General features: G+C 48.3%; 1 protein-coding gene across 1 annotated transcript in view; it reads left to right on the top strand.

The window, feature by feature from the left end:
• The window catches only part of CACNA1H (calcium voltage-gated channel subunit alpha1 H), a 206,842-nt gene extending 182,342 nt beyond the window's left edge, over window positions 1-24,500 (top strand). Inside the window, exons 28-34 of the mRNA XM_054042758.1 lie at window positions 1,359-1,437; window positions 6,176-6,297; window positions 6,786-7,124; window positions 10,089-10,244; window positions 15,286-15,472; window positions 19,696-19,874; window positions 21,603-24,500. Coding sequence (XP_053898733.1) covers window positions 1,359-1,437; window positions 6,176-6,297; window positions 6,786-7,124; window positions 10,089-10,244; window positions 15,286-15,472; window positions 19,696-19,874; window positions 21,603-22,793 — 2,253 coding nt within the window. The 3' untranslated portion in view covers window positions 22,794-24,500. The remainder of the gene's footprint in view (window positions 1-1,358; window positions 1,438-6,175; window positions 6,298-6,785; window positions 7,125-10,088; window positions 10,245-15,285; window positions 15,473-19,695; window positions 19,875-21,602) is intronic.
• The last annotated feature ends 815 nt before the right edge of the window (window positions 24,501-25,315 follow it).

Genomic DNA, 25,315 nt, shown 5'->3' with positions numbered 1-25,315 from the left:
TAAGAGCATCGATTTGGGGATCGATTGTTGCGTCCCGACGAGACTCGATAATTCGATCCCCGAGAGATTGATTTCTACCCGCTGATTCAGGCGGGTAATGTAGACCTAGCCTTGGATTTGTAACCCTCTTCCTTATTCCCCTTCCCTACCTCTGCTTTGTTTTCCGTCATCACATCATGTCTCTACTTAGACTGTGAGCTGGGTAAGCCAGGGGCTGCCTCTTTTGACTGTTTTGTGGTACCTAGCACACTTTTAAGCACCATAATTAATAACAGCAGCAGAGCCGTGAAAAATGATTGAGAATCTGCCACCTTATAACCGATATATAAAAAATCCTATATATAAAACCGATCTAGGAAATACAGAGCAATTTTTAAGACTTCGTGTGCATTAAGATTCAGGGTAGTTCCTACTAAGTCACACTTACAGATGGGTTCAGTGAGCTCCAGCAAGCCCAGAGGGAACTTGCAATGGAAGATCTTGTGGGGAAGCCCCAAGAACAGCCAAGCTCAGGTAGGAATCCTTTTGAGTCTGAGTTACCAGTTAAACCCGTGAACAGGACAGGTATAAGTTTGGACACCGATTCAGGGTCTGTGTTTCTTCTTGAGGAAGAGATAGGGACCCTGCCCATTCTCAGTTGGCAATGAAATCCAAAGCTGGATTCTCAGACCGCTTGCTTAGGCTGGGGGCCCTGGTTTTTTATTTTCCATTAGAAGAAACGCTGCAAATGAGATTTAACCAGGAGGGTTTTACCCAGTGGCTGGCGATTTAACCCACTGATTGCAATAACAGGACACAGCCAGGAAACATTAAAGGTCACTGTTGACCCTCCCCTGGGGTCAGAGGGAGCTTTTGAAATAAGGCACGTGCCTGCATAGGAATTGAGGCGCCTCATTTCAGTGTCTTATTTTTGAAACTCTTGCCCTTAATCACCATAAAATAAACTTTATCAAACCACGAAAGGGCTAAAAATCCAAACCAAGGCCCCGATTCAGCCCAGCACTTCAGCACATGCTGAACCAAAAGCACATGCTTAAGTCCCATTCTGTGCTTGGTGGAGTTGGGCCCTAAAGCAGCACACTGAGCAGGTGGGGGTAGGAGGGTCCTACACAGACACCGACAGTAGCTAAGACACAAAACACCTGTGGGTGGGGGTGGCTGAAGTGGACAAAACCACCGGAAAGAGAAAGGGTACCCGGAAGGCTTCTCTAGAGAGCGGCCCAACGATTAACCTCTGGCCATTTTGTTTCCCTTTTATTTATTTTTTTTTTTTTTTTGCTTGTATTTAAAATGTAATGGAGCAATTATGGTTGTGACCTCAATTTGCCTGACCCTTGTTCTGCTTTCTTCTTATGTAGGTAGGGAACCTTGGCCTACTTTTTATGCTCCTGTTTTTTATCTATGCTGCCCTGGGAGTGGAGCTGTTTGGAAAGCTAGGTGAGTAATGTGCTTGACACTGTTTATTTCATCCAGTCGATATTTATTTGTCTCTCTCGTTTCCTTTGTTTTCTCCCTCTCTCTCTCTGGTCCTTTATGGCTCTGTAGCTCTGAAGATTAAAGCTTTCTCTTGATCTTGGGGTCACAGCTGACACATGAGGATGTAACACAGACCCTTTCCACACCACACATACACACACGCAGAGAGTTCTGACCCTGCTTCCAGCTGCAGAGGAACTGTTTACTGCCTAAATATAATAATCTTGCAGGGATATAGTCACTAAGGCGGAAGTTCGCTGCTTACAGAGTTGGCTTAGAACCAGGTTTATGTTGGAGTAGCACCACAGTGAACCTCTCGCTCTTCAGATCTTCCGCTGCCCTTAATTATTTCCTTTTCCGATAGGTTTTGGGATTCTGTCTTGTTTATAGATTGTTCTCTAAGAGCCATTTCCCCCTTTCTCAGTCATCACAAAGCATCAGCCGTCTTAGCGACTTATGCCACCGACATCGTTTATTTACCCTGCTCAAGGGAGGTCTCTGACACTGCAGAAGAAATGGCTAACTAGTCACATACGTGCTGCCGTCCAGAAGAAGAGCAGGAGGCGTTAGACAGGAAAGGCAGCATAGTCCTGCTTTGCTCCCAGCTTCCTGGGAAGAGAGAATACCCCCCTTCACTATCCTGGTCGGTGACTTCCCCGTTCCCGACCAGCTCTTGTTGTAGGGTGGCCAGATGTCCCTATTTTATAGGGACAGTCCTGATATTTGGGGCTTTTTCTTATATAGCCTCCTATTACCCCCCACCCTCTGTCCTGATTTTTCACACTTGCTGTCTGCTCACCCTATCTTGTTGACCAAGTTCAGGAGACACTGCGATCAGAGGTGTAACTGCAGCGCCTAGTTTTGATTGAACGAGCTCAAATCACAAGAGTAGTGAAGCCGTGGCAGCAAAGGTTATACAACACCACCCGGGCCCCTCGAGAAGCTAGCTCACGCTGTTGTGGCTTTGCTGCTATTGTTATTGAAGCTGGCTAGAGTTGAGCTAGCTCGGGCGTGTCCACACATGCGCCAGTCACCCTTCTGACTGCAGTGTAGACATAACGTTTTCACAACATGGCTCTCTGGCTCCCTCTACTGGGTGGACCACATAGAGGTCTGTGGGTCTGTGATCGCTGCAGCTGGAAGCATGTTTCCCAGCTCGGGTAGACAGACACACCCGCATGCTAGCTTGCTAAAAATAGCAAAGTAGCCATGGGGACGGCGTAGGTGAGCCACCCAAGTATATACCATGGGGTCCAGGGTTTATACTCGGGCAGGTAAGTCAGGCTGCTACCCATGAGTTGCTGACAGAACAAGAAGCAATGGTCTCAAGTTGCAGCGGGGGAGGTCTAGATTGGCTATTAGGAAACACTGTTTCACTGGGAGGGTGGTGAAGCACTGGAATGCGTTACCTAGGGAGGTGGTGGAATCTCCTTCCTTAGAGGTTTTTAAGGCCACCCTGGCTGGGATGATTTAGTTGGGAATTGGCCCTGCTTTGAGCAGGGGGTGGGACTAGATGACCTCCTGAGGTCCCTTCCAACCCTGATATTCTATGAGTCTATGATATCCCCGCTATTTAGCATGCTAGCGTGAGCAGAGCTAGCACATGTCTGTCTGCCTGGGTTGGGACACATGCTCCCAGCTGCAATGTCGACATACCCTATGAGTCAGGTGTTTGCTTCATGCTAACAGCGCTGCATCTTTTAGCTCAGGAGGTAAAGCCCATGCTTTTAGAAGCGTGCAGGCTTTTAGGCCCCATGTTCAATCCTCACAGGTTACAACCCATCTAGGGGCATCACCAGCCTTCCATTAAGCAAGTCCAGGAACGCAACAGAGAGACTGTCTCCTAGCCAGCTCCACAGCACTGTCCTCTTTCCAGTGTGACAGGGCCAGGGGACAACGTGTCAGAGTCACATCCAGAGTGTACCCTCGGTATCACAGTCACCGATTGGGAGTCCCACACACATTGCTTGGCAAGCCTTGAAAGCTTTGATTTAGGACTCACTTTTGCATGTTATGATTCTAACAAAGCTTCAGAAACGTCCAAAGCAGCTGCTTCCTCAGCCCATAGGGATGGAGAGGCGGGGCTGATCATTTTCAGATGGGCTTGATAGGGTTACAGCCGTGCTTAGGGCCCGACTGTGGTATTTATATGAAACAGCAGGAGCTTCAGAAAGCTATGCAGTTAATGATGCTGTTACGTATTTTGCACTGCTGTGATGCTTTTCAGTGTATGGATTTCAATGTACTTTACATATATGTATTCCCCATAATCCTGACGGGGAGATCGGGAAGTGTTAGTAGCTCCATTTTACAGAGGGGGAAGCTGAGGCACAGAGAAGGGAAGTGACTTTCCCAAGGTCACCCGACGAGTCACTGGCACAGCTGTGAAAGGATCCCTAAGTCTTCTGACTCCAAGTCCCATGTTTTAGCTATTAGACAATGCCTCTTGGGGAGTTACGTGATCATTCGCATCATTGCTCTCTACTGATATGTCTAAATAACGGTTGTTTTTTTAAAAAATGGTATTACGGTAGCAGCTAGGGATCCACCTGAGATCCAGGCCCCCTTGTGCTAGATGCCGGACACATACAAAGTGAAGAGGGTCACTGCCTGGAAGGGTTTCCAATTTAAATAGACAAGACAGACAAAAGGAATATTTTTATCTTCCCATTTTACAGCTGGAAAAACTGAGGCCCAGAGCAGGTAAGTGACTCGTCACACAGTCCACATGTGGCAGAGTCACTAATAGAACCCAGATCTCCTAGGTCGCAGATCAGTGCGTTACAACATCTATGCTTGTGCAGCAACTCTCCAGAGAGCATCATTGAAAATGTGGTGATTCCCGTGCCAGGTATCTCTGGTAGTGGCAGTATTTATTCACCTGTCCTTAGACAGAAGATACCTGAATACCTTAAAGACTATGCAGCCCTCTCTGCAGTTCTAAATCCATGCTGCGTTTCTATGCACACTCCATGCCAGCCCTGTGCAATAAACAATCGCTGCGTGTGGTTGGAGATTGAGACTTGATCCCAGCTGTGATGAGCACCCAGCCAGCCAGCAGACCACTTCCACTTCCTGACTTTTATTGGGAACAGTTTGATTTTCCTTTTCTCAAGCACGGCTGGTCCATGTCTGCCACAAAAAAGCCCAGCTCCCTCCTCAGTGAGGTTGGTGGCCGGGCTTTTTTTTTTTTTTTTTTTTAATGCACTTCAGAAATAAATGACTAATAATGAAAGGCTCTTGCAAGAAGGATTGCTGCCTGTCCTAATGAAAACTTAATGAGCCTGTGTTTTATGTACAAGGGGATGTTTGGTGTGTGCAATTTACATTCATTAGGATATTAAATCTCAGGGAAAAAAATAGCAAAATTGCTCATGTTATTCCAGTAAAATATCCCTTATGGGAAATGTGCTCTGTTTAAAAAAAATAAAACAAGATAATGAACACAATGGAGAGAGTAATAGTCAAGTAGACGGTGCAGAGCGGCAAAGAGGGAAAGTAGTGTTCGTAGCCATTTGTGGAGAGTTAGCTTACACGTTCTTACTTCTTTCCACTTCATTTTCAGTGTGGTATATAGTTAGCACTGCCTGTTATGTGGGGGGTGGAGGGAGCGAAAATGCAATCAGGTTTGTACCGAAGGCAAGTTACTTAATCTGCAGGAGGTCTTCGGAGATTTTACACACGTGCCCAGCAAGCCGGACTACTCCTAGTCATACACTCGGCTCTTCCAAAGCACGTTTCACCAGTAGAGCTCATAGCTCCTTACACAAGGGGGCAGTATCTTTATCCCCCTTTGTGGAGATGGAGAGACTGAGGTGAAGGCCACACTGACTAGAGTGCGACAGAAATGTTGGATCTCCAAACCAGGGCGATTGCTTGGGGGAGATTAGGGTGAGGGGAAAATCTGATGCAAAAGAGCTTGTTGCCTCTGAGAACAGAGGAAGGTAGAACCGTCCCCGACGATCGGCTTGCGCTGCAACTATGAGCTACGGACAACATCCGGGGGCACGTGAACGTGCCCTTCTGAGCTCCAGGAGCACCCACAAAGCTAGGCTCTGATTCCAAGGCTGCAGATTGTAAGCTCCTTGGGGCAGATGCCATCTTTGTGTCCTGCTTGTACAGCGCCTAGCACAGCGGGGGTCCCGGTGATACAAACCGTAACAACATCCTGTACAAGATGAAATCATGGAATTGAATGAAAGAAAGAAACACTCCATGTAGGGTAAAGTCCCAAGAAGCTTAGTGAAGGTAGGGGTGTGGCAATGGAGATGCCCCTACAGATGAAACCCATATGGTTCATCTTCCTCTTGTAACTCCCGCACCCTGCAGCGCTATTAACCCATGCTTCCAAAGCTCTTTCCCTCCCCTCCACCTTGACAATGAAGTTGGCAAAGCACTAAATAATAATAATACCTAGCTCTTAGATAAAATCTTTAATGAGTAGATCCCAAAGCACGGTCAGTATCATTTATCCCCATTGTACTGATGGGGAAACTGAGGCACAAAGCAAGGAAGCAATTTTCCCATGGTCACACAGCAGGTCAAGGGCAGAGCTGAAACTAGAACCCAGGTTTCCTGTGTCTCCGGCCTGTGCTGTAGCTGCTTGGCCACACTGCTGTATTGTCAGTTGGAGCTGTTTGTAAACCAGCCCTGTTAAGAACTGTCTTCATTGTGTTGCTTTTGCTTCTGTTCTGTGCAGACTGCAGCGAAGACAATCCCTGCGAAGGTCTGAGCCGGCACGCAACCTTCACCAACTTCGGCATGGCCTTTCTCACCCTCTTCAGGGTGTCAACGGGGGACAACTGGAATGGGATCATGAAGGTACGTGTGCTCTCTGGCCACGCTGCTGCCAGCTTCTCCACGCTCCAGCTGTTCTCTGCCCCCTTTCCGCCACGGAACTGACCAGTGTGAGTTTACACCACTGCCCTCTATGGGAGGAATCAATTGTGTGGCACAGGCCCTGTGCTTCTAAAAGATACCAGAGCTCCCAATGTAGCTCATGTGGCGGGGTTGTGGCCTAAGACAGCTGATCCCACTGCACCCACTTACCCCATCTCTATTCTGTTTACTGCAGAAGCTCAGCTGGGTGTCTGGGGCATATTGGTGTGTCTCTAACGTCAGTACAAAAGAAAAGGAGCTAAAACTCCACCCTGCATATGGAGTGCTGAGTCCTCAGCCTGTGTCTGGAATAATCTTCCCATTAGCTGCACAGTTCTGAACAGCTTTGGAGTCTGTCTGTGGTTTAATGCTTGTTAGCAAAGTTCAGTCTGCTTCAAAGCCCTCCCTCCCTCCCTCTCTCTGAATCTCAGGACACGCTGCGGGAATGCACCAAGGAGGACAAGCACTGCCTGAGTTACCTGCCCATCATCTCCCCCGTCTACTTCGTCACCTTCGTCCTCATCGCCCAGTTTGTCCTCGTCAACGTGGTGGTGGCCGTGCTGATGAAGCACCTGGAGGAGAGCAACAAGGAAGCCAAGGAGGACGCGGAGATGGACGCGGAGATAGAGCTAGAAATGTCCAGAGGAGGGAGCACCCCGGCCAACAGCGGGGGTGGAAGTGGCACCTCTGCTTCGGACGTCAGGGCCCCCTACGGGAGCCAGGAGGCCATGAAGCCAGAGTCCCCCATGCGAGTGAAACATCAAGCCCTGGTAATGATTGACTCAAGGCCTATGGTGTCTTCTAATGAGCGGGGCAGGGAGCTTCTGGTCAGGATCTGTTGAGCAGAAGAGGCTCCAGAGTCTGTCAGAACCAGGGCCGCCCAGAGGATTCAGGAGGCCTGGGGTCTTCGGCAGCGGGGGGCTCCCACCGCCAAATTGCTGCTGAAGACCTGGCACTTCGGTGGCGGGTCCTGGGGCGGAAGGACCCCCCACCACAGGTCTTCAGGGCACTTCGGCGGCGGGTCCCGGGGCAGAAGGACCCCCTGCCGCCAAAGACCTCGAGCAGAAGAAGCTCCGGGGGCCCGGGCCCCACGAGAGTTTTCTGGGGGCCCCGGAGCGAGTGAAGGACCCCACTCCAGGGGCCCCGAAAAACTCTCGTGGGGGCCCCTGTGGGGCCCGGGGCCTGGGGCAAATTGCCCCACTTGCCCCCCCCCCCAGGCGGCCCTGGTCAGAACCCCAGTTATATCAAGCTAAAGGGACGTGCCACGAGGCAGTTCAAAAGGATGGCAGCTTTTCCCGTGTCCCCCAGGAACTTCGCGCCTGGGAGTAGTTTCCACCCCCATCTCCGAGTCTTCCGACAAGTTGAGAGGCTCCCCAGGATGAAGGGGAATCGGGCTCTTTGACCTCCGCATATGACCTTTCACCATCCAGCATTCCAGGGGGAGTTTTAACATCCATTTCTAGTAGGCCTCAGCAGTGGAGGAGCATCCCTGGTGAATTTGGGCTCAGAGAAGTAACAGCCCAAGTCGCATTTTATATGCACCGCTCCCCTCTTTGTACGTCATTTTATCGTGAACAGCAGCTGCAGGGCTGTTGGTAGCATAGGAGACTTTGCCCTGAGCAATCCCAGTTCGTGGGCTAAGCAGATGGCAGGAAGTTCTTCCATGCAGGTGCAGAAATCCAGCTCAGATTGTTTTTAGTCTTAGCACATCAGCCTCTTGGCAGGATTTACAAAGGAGCCGATCGGAGTGAGGTGCCCGAATCACTTGAAATTCAGTGGGGGTTGTGCTCCAGTTTGAAAACCACCATGCTTGACATTAGGGCGCAAATCCAGTTCTGACAGAAGCTCTCACAACTCTCACTGACTTCAGCAGGACTTATGCTCTGCTTAAGCCAGGCTGAATTTGGTCCTGGGCCTTTTCAAAGTCCACAGCAAACAGCTGATGCCAACTTCCTTGGTGAGTGTGGAAATATCCCCAGCTCCCAAGCAAGCAGCACTTTGAACTCTTTGACTCCTATTTACCCTCCAGAAAAACAGGGCAATCAAAATTTAGGCAGGAGGGGAGTGAGATTTGTCCCATCTCATGGCAGACAGTATATTGAAAAGAGAAAAATACAGGCTTGCTTTGCTCATATCATGAAAAATTAATCTACCATAAAATCAACAGGGGATTTTAGACTAAATAGTATTTTTTTTATCCCTCAGACTCTAACAAGACAGATAAAAAGTAACTTGGTTAGACAGTAGCAGGGGAGACAGCATTTTGAATCTAGAGTTAATAAAAGTTTCTACCGGCAAATGAAGCACAATAGAATTGGTCGAATTTCTCCTTGGGCTTTGAGCTCTCTGTCCTGGTCACACATTGAACACAGACTGATCACACTTTTTATAAATGTGGTCATGATCTGTCAATAGTCACTGAACAAATTGCAGCCCATGGGTTGTTCCCAAAACTGCTCATCTCACCTGCTCATGGTGCGTGATTGGACAGCTGAAACTTTTTAGAATGACAACTGGGAAATAACCAATCAAATGTTTCCTGGGAGGGGTTTTCACATGACTAATTGTCAGTGTGTAAATGTGTATAACTTCCAGGCATCAAAAACATTTCCATGAATAAATTGATGGCCATCCAATTATTTGTGACTAGCCAGTAGTACAGTGCCAGCAAAGCAGACTTACCATGTTGTTCAGTGTATTGGTAAAACACCCTTCCATCAGCTGGAAAACCCTCCATACGGCATGGTGTTAGCAGGGTGAGTTCCCACCGTGACCTACATCTCAGGTGCCTCGGGTTGAAACAGATGCCTCATGGAGTTCCTGCTCCAGGTACCTACAGGAATAGGCCAGAGGCCTGTCTGAATCCAGGTCAAGAAGTTGCAGGCTAATGCTTTAACCCCCACCCATTACAGCCCTCGGAACCCTAACTGGATTACCGTGTCCATCTGGTGTGGAATTTGGCTTCTCATTTAGCTAGGTTCTCTGACATTCAGTAACTTTGCCCTGGGCTGGGTTACATGCACGCCTAGGAGATATGAAACCCCTGGGGCCAATGGTCCCATTCCCAATATCGCGGAAACCAGGCTAGTGGCACATGGGATTAGATGTTTATAGTCCACTCTGGCTGCACTGTAGAGCAGGGAAGGAATGATCCAAGGAGCCTCCTCAACCCCCAGGCAGAGCCCAGACACAGTATAGTTTGGAGTCGAGCCGCTGTTCCCTGCTAGAAATGCCCCTGGTGCTGGGCTGTCCAAACGTGGAAAGGGTGGTGAGAGCCCAGGGCTTCCGTGTGAGTTAGTGGAGTTGGCCAGGCCCAGGGGGCAGTGCCTGCTCAAGGCTGGCGGAGCTGCTCCTCCAATGGGCATTATCTGGGGAGCTCCCGGAGGGATCGGGAGGAGTCGGTCAGAGTTCCTCAAGCTGCTACAGGGCAAGGGGGTGTGGAGTTCAAGGAAATACTGTTCTTAGGGTAACGGGGCAGGAGACTCTCACACCTGGAGTGGAAGGGGCTTTTACAGTGTCTGGGCGTGATGGGACAGATGTCTTTGCAAGAGGTAATAAGACACTCCAGACTTTCTTGCCATTTGGACCCTTTTCTGCCTTCCTTTTCTCTTCCTTCCCGTTTCACACGGATGGGGCAGGTGTGGGGAGAGCGTGTGTGAGCGCAGGGTTGAAGTGTGAACCCCATCCTTGCCCCGATACTGATACCTTTTATCTTCCTAATTTTGTCCCCGAAGGAGGCACTGAGCTGTGAGAACGTGTCTTTAGCCATCCCAGACTCAGACCCGCTGGAGGGCAGAGAGACTCCCCAGATGGAAAACACGTCCTTCCGCTCTGTTCCTCACCACCATGTCCTGACACCTTCCCACAAAACCCCAGGCCGCGAGTCAGAGGTGAATGAACAACGGGCCGTTGCTTCTGCGTTGTGCCATCATGCTTTAGTGCTGTGCAGCTGGCTGATGGTGTAGTCATGTCCGCCTAGCATTGTCCTCTTCCTGTCGCTTCACAGCTAGAACAGCCTGTTTCCGTCCTCTGTCTTCCATGCTGCCTTTGCATCTGCTGAAGCTGGGCACGTTCTAAATCATTCCGCTGGGGCAGGCCAAGGAGCCTGCATGGATTGTGTGTGACGTGCTCTTTTTAGCCAAGAGAGCCCTGCACTTATTAGACAGAGGGGGGGATAGATTGTTAAATAAACAGTGAGTCCTGCAAGTAACACCGTTATGTGTCTCACGCATGGAAAAGCTGCTCCCCACTGCCTTGATATGGACGCGACATAGATCATCCACAGCTGTTAAAATTGGCTTTGATTTTTCAAGTTGGTCAGCTGGTAACCTGTGGATTTTCGACCTGGCAGGCAGTTTCCACTGTGCGGCTAACGTGAGCATATTTTCTTGGTTAAGCTGGAGGGGGGCAGCAGGTAGAGATTTCTATCGATTTCCTGCTTTTGGTTGAATGCTGAAATTGATTTTCTTGCAATTACTGGGAACTCTTTAAATCTGTGCTGAGAAGGTGGAACGGCACAACAAAAGCAACACATGGTACGTAACAGTCTGGGCCCTGGCATAGAAAAGGGACATGACAGAAAAACTCCACAACTACTCCATGATTGATTGGTTGCACCTCATCTTATGATGGCTCTCAGCGGGTAACTGACAGTATAGGAAATGGCCACGTTTCAGTGTGTCTTGGGGAAGTGACCCGTGGACATCCCTGGGTGAGGTCGTGCAACAAGAAAGGCAGGAGTGAGTCTATTGCTGTTGAGAGCCATTCCTGTGTTTTGCAACTGAAATTACCTTTGTGGGATATAAGGGGGGAGGTGTTTTCCCACACTGACCCTTCTTGCTTCTAATCGTCTTTCAAAACAGTGTTCAGGCTGGGTCCTGTACCAGATGAGAGCTCTTCTTAACCCCAAAGCAGGACAAGCTCTAGACCCCTTCAGCACCCATGACCAGGGATGGTGCTGTCTGCTAACTCTGGGCCTAGATTACCTTAAACTCTGCCTCTCCGTCTCTGACCCTCTGGCATCCTGGGAGTCGCTAATGCCAGGGTGATTGCAGGACATCTTTCTCATGGGTCCTGCACCTCTGGAACTCCCTCCCACTGGAACAACATTGAAGTGTATACCTGTTTCAAAGAGAGTTAGTCTTTGCCCAGACTTTCAGCTGATTGAGGGCTGTGAAATTCTGGGCTCTTAGCCAAATGGCCAGAACTCTCTCTTCTCTCAATCTTAAATCAGTAGGCTATTGGGTTTGTTCCTGTCATTTGGAATTGTTAATGAGTGGCCGTGGAAAAGGGACCCAAACACCATTTGTAACAGGTGCCTTAGGATCATGTGTGACAATTGCCGTGTTATGGCAGCCTCGCAACATGACGATGTTTTGAGACATAACACCACACGGCATAGGAAACCCCAAGTCTAGACTTGCATGCACCTCCCAAAATCAAGCCATCTGGCCTCATTAGGACCATGCTGTCTCTACGTTCACTGCTCTACTGATGTCTGTAATTAGAGTGACAAAAAAGGCAAGTGGCAAACATCTCTGGAAATCTCTGGATCAGTGGCATCTCCGAGCAAGTTCTGGGCTAAGACTGAGTTATTGATTGGAGGGTGAGTTTTCAGTGGGTAAGGCAGGAAACAATCTGTATGAAGAAAAGCGACTCTGAGAAGCATCTCTTGCTCTCTGCAGGGCTTCTGCTTCCTTGTCTCCTTTAACCTTGGCCACCTGGAAGCTAAGCTTTGATTTGCATCAAAGGGAGAATGCAGCAAGGGCATGTTGCAAAGAGAGGCAATAATTGGCACGTTGAATGTGTGCCACAAGAGGTCGAGGGTTCCTGCTGCTGTGCGGATAAGGTCCTGGCCGGTCCTAGGGCAGACAGCTTGTTAACTCGGAGGAGAGTTAGAAAAAATGTCACTTTGTTAAGCTGCGAATGTTTGAGAATTTTAAGTGGCTCCCGGTTCTGGCATGTACAGGCAGGAGTATTTGTTTTTCGCTCTTGCTTTCCTCCTCCCTTCCTCACTGTGGAGCCTGGAGTTATCTGTGTGGGAAGTGGCTGAACTAGCTCTGAGAGTGAGCTACATTTATTTAGCAGGACAAGCGAGAGAGAACAAAAAGAGCAAAAGCCACTTATGTGCCTTCCCAGGAGCCCCCCTGGGGAGTTCTGCCATTGCTTGCTTGCAGGAACCGTGCTCCAAACTCCAGGCCCACGTCTCCTGCCACAGTCTCCTTTGCTTGTGGAGTATTTCTTTTTGTTTAAAAAAACATGGAGTCGGTTTAGGACTGGGGAAGAGGCTAAGCTGACAGGGAGCCGGTGAAGGGTAGGAAGCATGGGTGGGGCACACTGGTTACATACAGATTCCCTACGTGATCTACCCGTCCCTGACACTGCATGTGCAACTAACATTAATGTTCTTTATTTAAGGCTAGATTATACCTTTGTGTCCTCTCGCTGTGCAGGGGATCAGGCAGCAGCACTGGGGTCTCCCAATACCACCGACCACAAGCCAGGCTGCAGGGAGCAGGAGGTCTCTCTCTCTCTCTCTCTCTCTCTCTCACACACACACACACACACACACACACACACACACACACACACACACACACACACACACACACACACACACACACAGCATTCAGAGCGCCAGGACGGTATTTCACACACACGTACACACAGAGGCAGACTCTTCCTGGGACAGCGCACCTGGACACTGCCCTGTCTCATGAAGACACGGTGGCATGGATTTAAGCCTGGGCTGTACAAGCTTGCTCAGAACCCTGGGTACATACTCACACTGCTCGTCAGTGCCAGGGTCTGGGCCACCCCACCTTCACTTCCATTTCCAGCTGGGATCGCTGGATTGACACTCGTGTGTGTATGCCTACCTGAGCTGCTGTCACAGCTCAGACAGCAGTGTAAACTCTTGGGGTGAAATCCTAACCCTATTGAAGTTGGTGGGAGTTGTGCTGTTAACTTCAATGGGGCCGGGATTTCACCCTCAATCTGGCCCTTATCCAGCATGCTCCAAAGGCCCACTGAAGTCAATGGAGGGACTCCGGTTGACTTCAGCGGGCACTGGACCAGACCCAGCGGAATGCTAACTAGACACGTTAAAAACAAATATGAAGACAAAGGGAGCTTGTGTTCAAGTGTCAACGGACGTCACCATTTCTTAGAGTGGCATTACACCCTGGTTGGGCCAAAGTACATATCAGGTGTGTAAATTTAATATGTTCATATTTAAAACTTCCTTATAAATGGATCTCTTCTGTTCCCATTGAAAAGGTCACACATTGGCCCATTGCCCAATGGCCTCCGTTATTGCAGTCTTTTCCGTTAGGAAGTGTTCTTTGCAGCCAACAGTCCTTTTTAAAGAATTTTAAACAAGAGCTTAGTTTCTATAGACAATATTGTGACCATTCTTCAGAAAATGGCTTCATGAGCCACTGTTTAAAACTATTGATAAAGGGAAACGACTCCTTTCTTGCCAGCACTTTTCTTCGTAAATGACCTTATGCATGCAGCTCAGGTGTTCACATGCTATATTATTAACTACAGTGACTCTGCTCTGGCCAGAATTGGCACAAACCTGATGCATTAACAGATTAGAACTGAAGGCCTGGGTTCCCTAGCGCTGTTGATCAAATCAGTATTTTGTTCCTGGTGCCAGCTACCCATAAATAATTGCTGCTTGATCCACTGTATTCTCAGCCAAGTTCAACAGCGTAAAAGCACAGTAAGTTGTCTCAAGGATTTGTCCTAAGAGGAGAAAAATTCATGAGCTGGGGATATGGAAAATACAGATTTAACCAGATCCTCAATGATATGTGGACAATTCAACTTTGAGACTTGAGCCCAGACTTTTCTAGCATGACTGAGGGAAACCCTGCAGCTGGGAAGTAAAATGAATTAATTTAACATTCATAACTGGGAAAATGTTTTCAGGCAACCTCTTGGAGGCTGACATTAAAGGAAAAGTGATGTCATTAGTTGTATTTTAAATAACTAAATAAATGGTGAGGGAACGTGTCTAGTAGTTAAAACAGGGAGTCAGAACTCCCACCTCCGACACTGACTCACTATATGACCCTGGGCAAGTCACATAAACTTGTCTTAGTTCTTCCCTCTGGGAGTGGCATAACAATTAGGTAAGTAAAGAAATTTAAGTCCCTTGGATAAAAGTTGCTAAATAAGGACAGAGTACAAGTGGTGTAATATAAATATATATTTGCAATATCAAGCCGTGATCCTGCAATGTGTAGCAGAGTCACTGGGGCTCAGCATGGACTATAGGATACACATCACATAGGACTGAGGTCTTAGTGTATCTACAGGAGGTGAGCAATGTGTATTTATATGCATGATAAATCAATGACCAGAGACTTGTCACTGCTTGTCAGCATGGGTTTGAGTGTCTCTGAGTGGGAGCGGCCATTTTACCCATCTATCTTCAGACTGGACCCGGAGCTGGGGTGTAGGTTAAGACGTAGGTAATGCTTATCACTGTGGGAATTCCTAAGAATTGCAGGACACTTTCCGAGTTATTATTAAATTAACCGCACAATAAAAGATTAGAACTTGTCCACTTGGAAAGCCTCTTTCTCGTGCGTTCCCATGATGATCTGTGTTTCCTGTGATGTCAGATGCGTGTCAAGGTGGTGGCTTCCTGGCTGATTGTTAATTGTTGTTCTGTTATATTTCAGACACATTTTGAGTGATTTACTTATCAATAGAGCCAGTGCTGAGTAAAGTCTCTTTCACGTCCCACTGGAACTTTCTTTTACCGAGGGGCACCAGAGACATCAAGCGAGAGGCATATCTGCCTAGGGTTTTAAGTCTCAGTGCTGTTTCCAAGGGTAGCTAACAAAAAGGAGATCACTGCAGCCTCACTGCTAGGGTGCAGAATAACCCAGTTTTCCTTCTCTTGCTAATTTGCAGGAAGGGGCTGCCTGCATGAGAGCAAAGAGAGAGCCTCAGAACTTCCTAACAGTTCGCAAGATCTCAGTGTCCCGGATGCACTCCTTGCCCAACGACAGCTACATGTTCCGCCCTGTGATGCCAGCCAAGGCCCCGTTCCCTCTCCATGAGGTGGAGATGGAGACCTATCCCTGCAAATCACAAAGAGGTACCACGGGGAGGGGATGCATTCTCTGTGCTCTTTGTTCCTTCTCATATTGTATTTGCTAGGAACTGGGAGGATGTCAGGCGAACTATGCAAGGAACCAGAATCAGTTCATGTGGTGGTGTGATAGGAAGCCGAATAATGCAGTCAGTACAGAATAAATCCTTTTAAATGTCATTTGCTACTAAATTTACTTTATTTTATGCTACGTCTAGAATTTTCAGGGTGCTGTAGGATTTTGTATTTAAAATGCATAACTGCCTTGTTGAAGTTATCTGGAGGAAACTGGAAGTTTGCGTGTCTAGATAGGGGACCAATGGGCACCAGAGAGGTTGCAGGGTTAAGGTTGTGTGTCATGGAATAGCATATTATCTGTATGTTTCTTCTTATATGTTCAGCAGTGAAACAGTTAACAAGGGTGCCATTTGTATTGCGATTATCAGTTTTCAGAGTCAACACAGTATTGAGATGAATGGGGCAGTTCCAACTTCTCAGAGCTATAGTTTCAGACTGTCTGTAGACTCCGGAAGCTGTCACTCTACTAGATTACATTTAGGTCCCATTAGGAAGGTTTTTGTTATAAAGGCTAGAAACCATTTTTCCCCCTCGGAAAAACTGAGATTGCATAGCACAGCTCTGTGATGAGAAGTTTTGTGTGGTAGATTCTATGGAATCAGAAACTACATGGCGGTTCTGACAACACATTGAGACAACCACATCCAAATATTTTTGCCCTAAGATTCCATTTTCTCCCCAGTGATTCCTGTCCTGCAGGTTGGTTTAAAAGGGGAATGGGAATGAGAAAGAACGTCTATCTCCCTAAAAACATGTGCATCTTGAATTATTGTTTTTTGGCTCCCAAGAACTGATCCAGACTGGCTTCCTCTGACGCAACAGTATTTTAATGCAAGAACGGCATGGACAGATGGGTGGTGGGATTACCTGGTGGGGCTGGCCAGGACTAGCCGATCTGTTCTGATTTCTCCGGGTAAAGTAACTCTCTGTTTGTTAAAAAGCTCTGGACACAGCTCAATGTTCTCTGTTCAGTATTTATGGTTGTTCCACCTGCCCTGGAAAGGGAAAAGCAAGAGCTTTGCCTAAGCAAAGTGAGTGGTTGTTGGATTTCACTGCCGACGGACTGGGGCTGACTCGCCGATCTCTGATGCTGATGTGAACGAGGAAGAATTCCACTGGTGTCAGTGAAAAACTGGCATGAGGGGAGAATCTGGTCCACTATTTTGTAACCTTTTCCAGCTGGATTCCTCAGAAAATCACAAGAAATATCCCTACGCCTCACAGAGGGACTATTTTCCCTCCTCCAGTGACCGACTCCTACCAGTGTCCCCTCACGCTGTGCTGATCAGCCTACTGGGGGTGTACACTGGGACTAGTGTTTGTTTCATGCATTTTTGTGGGCTTTTTGGAGGTCTTAGGAAGCCAGTTATCAGACCAGAATCAGCGAGAGCTGCTCTTCTTCTAGTGGTTTGGTTACTAGATGGGGAAAAATGCCATGAAGTGGCCAGATCGTGTGTTCTTTCGGCCCCATAAACAGCTCCCTGACTCATTAAGAAAGCAAATGAAAAACACACAGATGCTGAGCGATTTTGGTTTTATTCAGCTCTCCAGAATACCGCAATTTAGGGCTTTCTTGGTCTCTCGTTTAGGAGAGCGAGTTGGGAAAATTTCCATCAGACGGCTAGTCCAAGAAAAGATGGCGGGGGAGGGGGAATGCCGTGAAAATGTTCACTGTGTTTATTTGGTTTGCCCACCAGCTTCAAAAGCCCCGCCATAATGCTTGCCTAAGAAAGGAAAGATTGGTAATAGGGTGTCAGCCAACTCGTTGGAAAGGTGTTAGCGGTGCATCCGGAGTGGGTATTTATGGTCCCTATCCAAGAGGACTAGATTAGCAAGTGCAAACCAAAATTGAAGGGTATTGGCAAAGTTTTGTGGGACGGGTCTAGCCAGAGGGGCTACGGGTCATGACTTTCTTGCAGGAGCGAAGGACAGTCATGGGAACGCCTGCCACACTCCAGAGCTGAGGACCGCAAACAGAGCTATGCATGGTTCTTTCAGTCCCTCTGAGGATGGATAACATTCATTAAAATATTCCGTGCATATTCTGGGAAAAGGTCCAACCCCCCACAAAAAAAAGTGCCCAAAAAGCCTATTTTTCTCAACGCAATCAGCTACCCAAGAGGCAACTGCAGACTGTCTAAATGGGTCTTGTCACAGGTCCAAGGTCACTGACCTCTGGGTGAGATCCCTTAGTGTGATGGATACTGTGTTTGTATGTGGAGCAATGATGTAAAAACAGACGCTGGCGCATGCGCTAATGAGGAACAGTAAATCCTGCTGCCAAAAAGCAGGCGATTCTTAAAACAAACGGGGAAACTCTGGCAAAGCAGCAAAAGTTGAGAGGAGGAGGTTGCTTTGCAGAATGAGCTGGGGAAGCAGGAACTGTGAGTGGGAAACTAATGACTCGAGGTTGATACCTGAGATTAGGGGGTCGCGTTTCAAAGGGACTGGCCTGTAGGTACAGACAGAGAGAATATCTGCATATTCATCAAGGGCCACTGAGCGAAGGCTCAGCAGTCTCTGTGCTGTTGATGTCATAGAGTTTTAGTCCAGAACGGACCACCTGTCAGACCATCTAGTGCAGGGATGGCCAACCTGAGCCTGAGAAGGAGCCAGAATTTACCAATGCACATTGCCAAAGAGCCACAGTAATACGTCAGCAGCCCCCCATCAGTTCCCCTCTGCTCCCAGCGCCTCCTGCCCACCGGCAGCCCCACCGATCAGCGCCTCCCTCTCCCTCCCCGCACCTCCTGATCAGCTGTTTCGTGGCGTGCAGGAGGCTCTGGCAGTGAGGGGGAGGAGCGAGGGCATGGCAGGCTCAGGGGAGGGGGCGGGAAGGGGTGGAGTGGGGGCAGGGCCTGTGGCAGAGCCAGGGGTTGAGCAGTGAGCCGTGAGCACCCCTCTCCCCCCACCCCCCGCCACATTGGAAAGTCGTCGCCTGTAGCTCCAGCCCCGGAGTCGGTGCCTATACAAGGAGCCGCATATTAACTTCTGAAGAGCCGCATGTGGCTCCAGAGCCACTGGTTGGCCACTCTTGGTCTAGTTTGACCTCCTGTAATATCATAGGCCACTAAACATCACCAAGCCAACCACTGAATTAGACCAAAATATTACAGCCCTCAGGAGATAAACTATTGTGTGTCACAGGCAGAGAACAGGACGGACCGATGCCTGAATCCCCTGCAATGGTAGCAAATTGGTTAAGTGTGACCAGGGTCAGCTGAGCAGGAGCTCCTGAATCAGTAACCATAGCAACAGATCATGTTTTGAGCTTATGTAACAGTTAGCTGAAGATCTCAAAGCTCTTCTCTTACATTGGGTCTAAAGGCAATGGCGAAACTCTTGTTGACTTCGCGAGGTACTGGATGGGACCATGAATGAAGGCACGCAGCAGCACCCCTCTGGGCATTTAAGTGGTGGTGTCTCCAATTTACAGATGGTTAAGGGGCCGTAAGCAAGTCGTTGGCAGCCCAAGGAATAGAGCCCAGGTGTCCTGACTTACAGATCCTGATCTAACCGCTAGTCTCCATCTGATCCAAACTCTGAAACTAGGCCGCTTCCCTATTCAGATCCAACCCACAGCCACATGCGGAGGTTGTAAGTATGGAGCTTCAACCCACTCTCCCTCTCCCTCCCAAATAAGCCCCGAGCAAATGAAGTGACGAAGAGTCTCTGCTAACAGCTTAGGGCCTAGGACACACCAACTGAGCAGTATGCAGTAGAGGGCAGGCCCACATATGAGACAGTTATCATTGGAAAAACCACGTGCATTTAGACTGGGGTCCTGGTCCGTCACTAGGGCTTCTGCACGCAACAGTAATACAAATAATAAACAATAATCACAAGCTTTTCACAGGCCCACCTAGGAGACGTGTTTATCCAGATGCGTTCTACAGTTCCACTACCCAAGTAGTGTGGTCTAGTGGTTAGAACAGAATGGGAGGCAGGACCCCTAGGCTCTACTCCGACTCTGCCCGTGAGATATTGTGTGACTTGATTTGGCTTGTCACTGAATTAACTTGTGTTTCCTTACCGCATGTCTGTGTGCTTTGAAATTCTTGGCGCCTGGTTCTGCAGCGAAAGCTCTCACAAACCCACATGTTACAACTCTTGTCCGGCAACCGTGGCTAGTGTTCTCTCTCCTTCTGTAGGGTCTGTCACTTCCATCCGTTCCCAGCCCATGGAAACATGCTCCTCTCTGAGAGTCCCAAGGGCGTCGCTTCAGGTGACTGCTGTATCTTCTCACCGCGACAGCTGTGACGCATGGAAGATCCTTTCTCCACGGTCCACGTCGCGATCTCCCAGTCTCAACAGGCTGCTCTGTAGACAGGTAGGAGGCGATGAACTCTCCTCTCCCATCAGACTTTTTCCCTCTTTCTTTTTCCTCCCTCCCCTTCATCATCTTTGGAGTGACAGCGTTATAAAACAAGAACAAATGGAGTTTTCCAAAGGCTGCGAGCAGACCAGAATGGGACAGAGTAGCTATTTGAGCACAATATAATCCTGGCAATATTTCCTATCAGTTTGGATGCCTTTATGATTTTGTATTTTTCAAATCAATTTCCCGTCTCGGTGCCCTGAGTATGTCAGACTCAGTACACACAGACAGATTCCAATTTCAGATCGGCCATGTTGAAGAGGCTGTGTTGAATGGGCATTTGAGGAACATGCTTCCATGTTGTGCAAAGCTTCTGTTAACCCCCCATTAGTCAAAATAATTGCGGAGGTTGTTTGTTGGGCCACCTCCAGGCCTCAGATGCACACTGATAGCTCTAGTTGAACAGAGAACAGAGCTTGCAGTGACTGATTTAGAGCAGAATGTTTCTAATTCAGGTGCCGTATGGCTAAATACACTTGGGTGACATAAAGTCATTCAGCTGGTTTCCCGTTTTGCATGCAAGAGGCCTAATGGGCTCGCTCTATCAATGATTGGGATTGTATTAGTCAAAGCTGCTGGTGTTTTACTCGAGGCATTGCCTTTCAGTATTTGCTAATGGTGGTGCCATAAAAGAGTACTGACTCTGTATAGAACAATGGAATGGCCACACTGGGTCAGACCAATGGTCCAGCAGGCCCAGTGTCCTGTCTTCTGACAGTGACCAGTGCCAGGTGCTTCAGAGCAAATGAACAGAACAGGGCAATTGTTGAGAGAATCATCTCCTGTTGTCCAGTCCCAGTTTCTGGCAGTTGGAAGTTTAGGGACACTCAGAGGATGGGAAGTATCAGGGGGTAGCCGTGTTAGTCTGGATCTGTAAAAAGCAACAGAGAGTCCTGTGGCACCTTTAAGACTAACAGATGTATAGGAACATAAGCTTTCGTGGGTGAATGCCCACTTCGTCGGATGCATGCCCAGAGGATGGGGTTGCATCCCTCACCATCTTGGCTATAGCCACTGATGGACATGTCCTCCATGAACTTAGCTAATTCTTTTTTGAACCCAGTTATACTTTTGGCCTTCACAACATCCCCTGGCAATGAGTTCCACAGGTTGATTGTGTGTTGTGTGAAGAAGTAGTATACTCATATTAGAACAGAGACCGATGTTCCATCTGGTTTGGTACCTTAGCTCTGACAGTGGCCAAGCACAGATGCTTCAAACCCAAGCTGTGTAGCTTGCATAATGTACCAAATAGTGCAATATTGTCCTCTGAAGAGAAATTCCTTCCTGACCCCCAGCTGACTCTGGTGCCTGTAGCATGAGACTTGATAGCATGTATTGGTACAGGACTTTATGCTGATTTACAGATAAAACAGGAAGGTTCAGAAGGCCTGGGAAGATCAGAAGCCTGCACATACAGGCAAGGCTGGAATATACCTGAGATATGACCTACCCACCATGGGTCTGTCTGTTAGCACAGTTGTTACCACCTTATACCAAATGAACCTCCACTAACGATAATTAGTCAGTGTGGCAGCTGTGGTGATGTTACCAGCTCTGAAACTCACTGGGCATAAGTTGATTCTGTCACATGCCACGTCCACGGCTAAAAGCGTTTCTTGTTAGCGCCCCTGAGAGAACGTTGTGCTCTTGTCCCATCTGTCTCTGCTTGCATTGCAGGAGGCCATTAGAACGGATTCCTTGGATGGGCAGAATACAGATTCCAAGGACAGTCTGCAAGCCGAGTCCAGCGAGAGTCTGCAGCCGAAGAAGCAGTCCCAGAGCAGCTTAGGTCCACCTTTGCTCCATCCTAGCCCACTTTCCCAGCCGGGCACGCCCCCACATTCCCCAACGTCATCCTCACACCATCGACGCTCGAGCGTTCGTACCCGCAAGCACACTTACAGCCAGCACAGTATTCCGAGCAGGCCTTCCAGTCAAAACAGCAACCCAGCCAGCCCCGAGAACTCTCTGTTTGAATCCTCAGACCTGGCTGACGAAGAAGTCAGCCACATAAACAGCTCGGTAAAAGACTGGCAAGAGCAGCTGGAAATCAGGACCCGCTCGGTCTCTCCTTTCATCTCCCCGGCTTCATCTCTGGTCCCCCTCAAGAACTGCAGCACAGCCAGCCTGGCCGGGAGCAACAGCAGAGAGAGAGACTTGAAGAAGTTTTACAGTGTCGATACTAAAGGGTTCCTGGACAAGCCCAACTGGGCAGACGACCAAAGAAGGCACTCCATCGAGATCTGCCCTTCCATTGACAATGGAGATGGTAGCTTGGAACAGCCTGCGGAAGGGAAGCAAAGGTCTCCTGTCCACGTTCAGTCTGAGTCGGAGTATATCCACGGGGCTCGGAGGAAGAAGAAGATGAGCCCACCTTGCATTTCTATAGATCCTCCCATGGAGGATGAAAGCAGCGCGGCTTCACGTACCAAAGCCTCTGAGAACAGCATGCTGAGGAGAAGGACACCGTCGTGTGAATCCACCGCGTACAGGGACTCCTTGGACCTGGCCGACAATCAGCCCGGGGAGCAGGCTTCTAAAGCAGAACGGCGGGTCCAGCCCACGTGTCGAGGGGAGCACCTGACAATCCCAAACTTCTCCTTCGAGCAGTCCGACCCCAGCTCCTCAAGCAGCCTCTCGGATCTCCTTTCGGACAGCGGCCAGGGCGCGCCCTCCAGCGGGGTGTCCGTGGACTCCCAGCCAGACACCGCGGCGCTAGAACTGAAAAAGCTGGATCACTTAAAAACTCAGTGCAACAACCCTGAGAAAAACAAAGAGCTTCTAGGCGTTACTAAGAGCCCCATAAGGCGGCACGGACTGGTCCCTATGACTGTTACAACAGATGAAGACATAGACGAACCAGTATAGCTTTGTAGGGGCGGGAGAGGGAAGTCTCAAGGGCTTGACACCGATGTGGTTTTGAAACAGCACTCCTGTGCGGAAGGGACTGCAAAGCCACATGTTCGTGGCTGATTCTTCTTCCCCCCCAGTCACTCGCTCCTAAGCGCTGTCGGGGGAAGGGTTTGCAAAAAGTAATACAGAAACGACACAAAGTGTAGGGCAGGGGAGGGGGATATGCAAGCGTGTTTCTTTTCTAAAGGGAAGATGGAGTTGCTTTTTTTTTTTTTTCCCCAGGTGGCCTCAATCACATTGATTTGGGTTCGGGCTGTGTTCGTTTGTTTTCTTTTTGTTTTTTAACCGTTCTCGACTTTTAAACCGGCACCATTTATTGTGTGGAGACGCCACAGTATGCAGACGTGCCCAGGAGACGGGAGCTGTACATTGTCTGTCTATCGGCAGTGATATAAATAGAAATAATGTATTTGTGAGATACAAAAGCTACAAAAAAACCACAAAAAAATACCCACAAAAAACTCTCTTCATAATGCACATATTTTTATAGAGAAGCGATACTGTTTTTTGCATTACGTCCTACTCCCCAAACAGGAGGTGTTTTCTTGGGTTTTATGTGGAAGTAATTATTAAGGCTGGTTTTTTTCCCCAAATGTTTCTCTTCTTTCTTTGCTTTCATTCTTCTTTTCTCTCCTTCCTCTTTTCTCCCTCCACAATCATCCTGCTGGCTTCTATTCACAGCTGATGCTTTTTTGAAGTCTCTCTTTCTTTCCATATATTTTACTTTGGTACTTTAGAGGATGTCCGCTCTAAAGAAAAAAAATAACCAAATCACTACTGAATTGTAGCCAGTGCAATAATAAGTTATTCATTCTTGTCTGTACAAACTGTCCTTTTTTTATTTTTATTTTTTTTTGCTTTTACTGAATTCAGGTTAAATGTTGCAATAATCTGAACTAATGTGCACAAGCAAAGCTTCTTGAGTTTAAAAAAGAAAAGGAAAAAAAAAGAAATTTACAACGAGATAAAGGAAAAAAGAAAACAAATAAATAGTAAATTATTTAAGAAATGTATTTTGTTTACTGCAGTCAAAGTAAATTATTGATACAGTATGTAAAGGTTTTAAGAGTCGTCTTAGATGATGTTCTTTGTAAGCATTTAAGCTAACGATTTGTTTTCTTCATAGCGTAATGCCTTTGAAAAGAAGGTGAGATCAGTAATTGTATCATTTGCACTCTTTGTGTTCCTTTTCCCTACACACACACACACACGGAGCCACACAAGCCTACTAGCACTCTCAATCCATGTGGAAAGGCCTCTTTTCACTAGCGGCATAGGATCAACAGGAAGCCACTAGCAGAATTAAAGTCATTTATTAACACCCCCAACTCGTATTTTTATTTTTCCTTTTTTAATCTTCTTTCCTCCCCCACTCTCCATCCCAAACCCCTTTCTCCATGCGACGGCTCTGCCAATGGAAAGCTGCTGCTGCTTAATGAAAACAATAAACCACACCAACACCGTGCGAGCGTGCGGGGCAAAATCGAGCGCCAGACGGCCGCGACGGTGACAGCAGCAGCAAAATAATAATTCTCTCTTCTTTTTTTTTCCGTTCCACGCCGCCTCATATTTATGCATTCACGTATATCTTCTGTTATTTATGCATTCATTACTCAGAAAAAATGTATCTTGTTTCACATGTATTAAACTGTATAAACTGGACGCGTGGCTTGACTTTCTGCTACACGGTCAGATTTAGCTGTGCTGCCAAATCCGGCCCTGTGCCAGTCCTGCAACCCTCACCCTAGTGAGTAGTCCTGTTGACCTCCTTATCAATGAGGATTGTGGGACAGTGGTGGCTGAAGACACAGCTGCTCCTCTGGTTGTGTCCGGGTCCCCATCAATCTGGTTCCCAAATCTTTGCCGGCAAAACTCCATTTGGATGAAGTATTTCCTGGGGACCCCAGACTGCATGGAGAATGCTGTTCGGAAGAGCAAAATGGCATCCTCCCTGTCTAGTGACCTCGCACGCACCCTACATGCGAGGTCACGCTGTGCGAAGCAAAATGGCATCTTCCGTGTCTAGTGACCTCGCACGCACCCTACGTGCAAGGTCACGCTGTGCGACACAAAATGGTATCCTCCGGACAGGAGGGATTGCCACCACCCCATCTGCTGATGGCACGATCCCATTTGGGGTCACGACCCACAGTTTGGGAACCGCTGCCCTAGTGCATGGTTGCTCTAGAATAGGAGCGTCTTTCCCAGCATGCCTTTCAGGTGCTGGCCCTTTCAGGTTGGCAGCTCCAAGCAGCTGCAGCTCGAAAGGGCCCATTTTTCCACTGGCAGCTGCCTCCATCTCTCCTGCACCTAGTAGGAACCTGTCACGTTTCCTTTTTCTGATGGCTGAGAAGACGGCATGTTTGCACAGGACTGCTAGCTAGGGTCTACTCATGTGAGTAAGGTTTGCAGGACCCGGTTCCAAATTGCCTTTCCCCCAGCTGTCACCGGCATCAAGTATTCTTAAACCATTTCCA

The sequence above is a fragment of the Malaclemys terrapin genome, chromosome 10 (assembly GCF_027887155.1).
Source record: "Malaclemys terrapin pileata isolate rMalTer1 chromosome 10, rMalTer1.hap1, whole genome shotgun sequence".
Classification (NCBI taxonomy): domain Eukaryota; kingdom Metazoa; phylum Chordata; order Testudines; family Emydidae; genus Malaclemys; species Malaclemys terrapin.
Note: the sequence above shows the minus strand (reverse complement) of the source record. Positions and strands in the feature narration are given on the sequence as shown.